This window comes from Phytophthora parasitica (assembly GCF_000247585.1).
Source record: "Phytophthora parasitica INRA-310 unplaced genomic scaffold supercont2.130, whole genome shotgun sequence".
Taxonomy (NCBI): Eukaryota; Oomycota; class Peronosporomycetes; order Peronosporales; family Peronosporaceae; genus Phytophthora; species Phytophthora nicotianae.
In genome coordinates, this window is record NW_008649116.1 from 50,363 (window position 1) to 52,413 (window position 2,051).

Below are 2,051 nucleotides of genomic sequence, written 5' to 3' on the forward strand. Positions count from 1 at the left end.
GCTGGTGGCTCTGGCACCAAGTCTTCCTCTAGCCTCCGTTTCCATGATCCATCCGGGAAGATCTCCACCTCCTCCAGCTCGTCCTCACCTTCGACTTCTGCAAGAAGCTTCTTTAAATAAGGATCAATCCGCAAATCGGTTGCCTTGATAAACTGCGCAAATCGAAGATGTTAGATCTACATCAATGGAGCAACAAACAAGGGGCTACTTACTCGATGGCACACTGTACACCGCCACGCCTTTGACCGCGCTTTCTTGCTGAACATCATAAACGTTTTCAGGTCAAAGCACTGCAAGTGCTTGCAGTGTATCCCTCGCGCTGGGAGATTAATCACGCACAAGCCCAGCGGACAGCGAACTGACAACATTGTGACAGTAGCGACGACATCATCTTCATCTTCACTGCCAAACGACTTGATAACTTCTTGCTTGGCACCCTCGTACGTCAGATTCTTTGATGCCTCTTTTACCTCATTGACGAGATCGTTAATATTGCGCACCTCCACGATCTGCACCATGAATCCGAACACCGACGGGTTCTCGGTAGTCCGTATGTCCACCACGTTTCGTCCTACTCGTGAGTACTGGAAAATATTTGCTGGTAGCTCTCGTAATACTTTGGAAGGGTTTGCGTGTCCAGGAGGAGCACGCTGTGTGATCGGTACGCCGAAACCGTTCACGCTCAACTGTGTCGACGCTGGCCAGCAATGTCCTGCTGCGAGATCTTCTTTCACTGCGAAGCACCGCAGCTGCAGCTCCAACGATCCTGGCGTCATCGATCCAGGCTTCGGATCTCTGTTAGCATACATGTTGTTAAGGTCGTTGTCGGTAATGTAGTACTCTAGTCGGAAAGAGCTGGCCGGCTTGGCGAAGCGCACAAAATTGGGATCCAGCACTGTCTTCTGCACTCGATAGAACGGATCGTACGTCTTGGCTCGACATATTTCGCAATACCACTCGCCACTCAGCTGTATCAAGCACAAATGACACGAAATATTGCTGTCAGCGTAGCACCAAGCGTTCAATACGCAGTTTAACCCACCGTTATCAGCTGATGGCACTTGGCATGTACTGCCAAGCCGCAATCCACACACTTGATCACCTTGCCTGACACTCCTTGCGTCACACAGAAGCATCTCGCGCCGTTTAGCGCCGCAGCTTGTGTCGGGTTATACAGATCCACTCCACTGGTCAACGGGATCACACCTGTTCCTTGTGGAGCGACATTTACTGCTCCATACGCCACTGGAGGTCGAGGCGCAGGGTTGCGCCCGTATATAGGGGCGGGAATAGACCGAGACGGTGGAGTCGTGGGTGGGATTGCCCCATAACGTCCCGGGATCTGCGACGACATGTTGCCCGTGTGATAGCCGCCCTGTACGACTTGCGGCGCCGGCATGTAGGCTGTTCTTCCTCTCGTCTGCTGCTGCTCGATGCTCCGCATACCAGCCGCGAGTCGCTCGGCGTAGAATGCGGCGGACGTGGTGCCTCGAGCCTTGTCGGCGAAGGACTATTTAAGCACATAACTACATGGTGAGCGACGAATTACGGGACAACACTAGTAAAAATTAGGGCAGCCGGACCTCCAGTTCGATGGTGATACGCTCTACGAGCTCCGACTTGCGTCCAGAACGCGCCAAGTTGAGGTCCATGAGGATGTTGCGAAGTTCCGGCATGCGTAACTGGTTCAGACGCGCGCGGAGGTCACGCAACTGGGCAGATGAGGCACTCATTGTTGCCAGTGTCTCGGTGGCGAAGGTGCTGACCGGCCTGTGCGTTGGCCTAAAAGCTTCTTCTCACCCGCCCTTCACTCGGTCTCTCTGTGCGCTCCGACGCATGCCCTGCTTTGCGCCATGTGGGTAGTGGCGCATTTTGTAATTTGGCGCGAGAACTCAAGAGCTTCGCCAAGAAATTGATGTCAGGAATCGTATTGGCTTACAAAAAAACCGCATGTAAAATAGGGAAACATTGCACCGTCTTTGGCCGGTTTTTAGGCTATATATGTAGTTCTGTAAAACAAGAAGTCACATCATGCAATTTCTCATCTTTCA

The 2,051-nt window shown here is 52.6% G+C and overlaps 1 protein-coding gene across 1 annotated transcript in view; it reads right to left on the reverse strand.

Annotated features, from left to right (window-relative positions):
• PPTG_24616 (hypothetical protein) overlaps positions 1-1,814 on the reverse strand; it is a gene marked incomplete at its 3' end in the record, with an annotated part of 4,566 nt that extends 2,752 nt beyond the window's left edge. Inside the window, exons 1-4 of the mRNA XM_008918009.1 lie at positions 1,584-1,814; positions 1,043-1,510; positions 213-968; positions 18-152 (exon numbers count right to left, since the gene is read on the reverse strand). Coding sequence (XP_008916257.1) covers positions 18-152; positions 213-968; positions 1,043-1,510; positions 1,584-1,733 — 1,509 coding nt within the window. The 5' untranslated portion in view covers positions 1,734-1,814. The remainder of the gene's footprint in view (positions 1-17; positions 153-212; positions 969-1,042; positions 1,511-1,583) is intronic.
• Between the last annotated feature and the right edge of the window lie 237 nt (positions 1,815-2,051).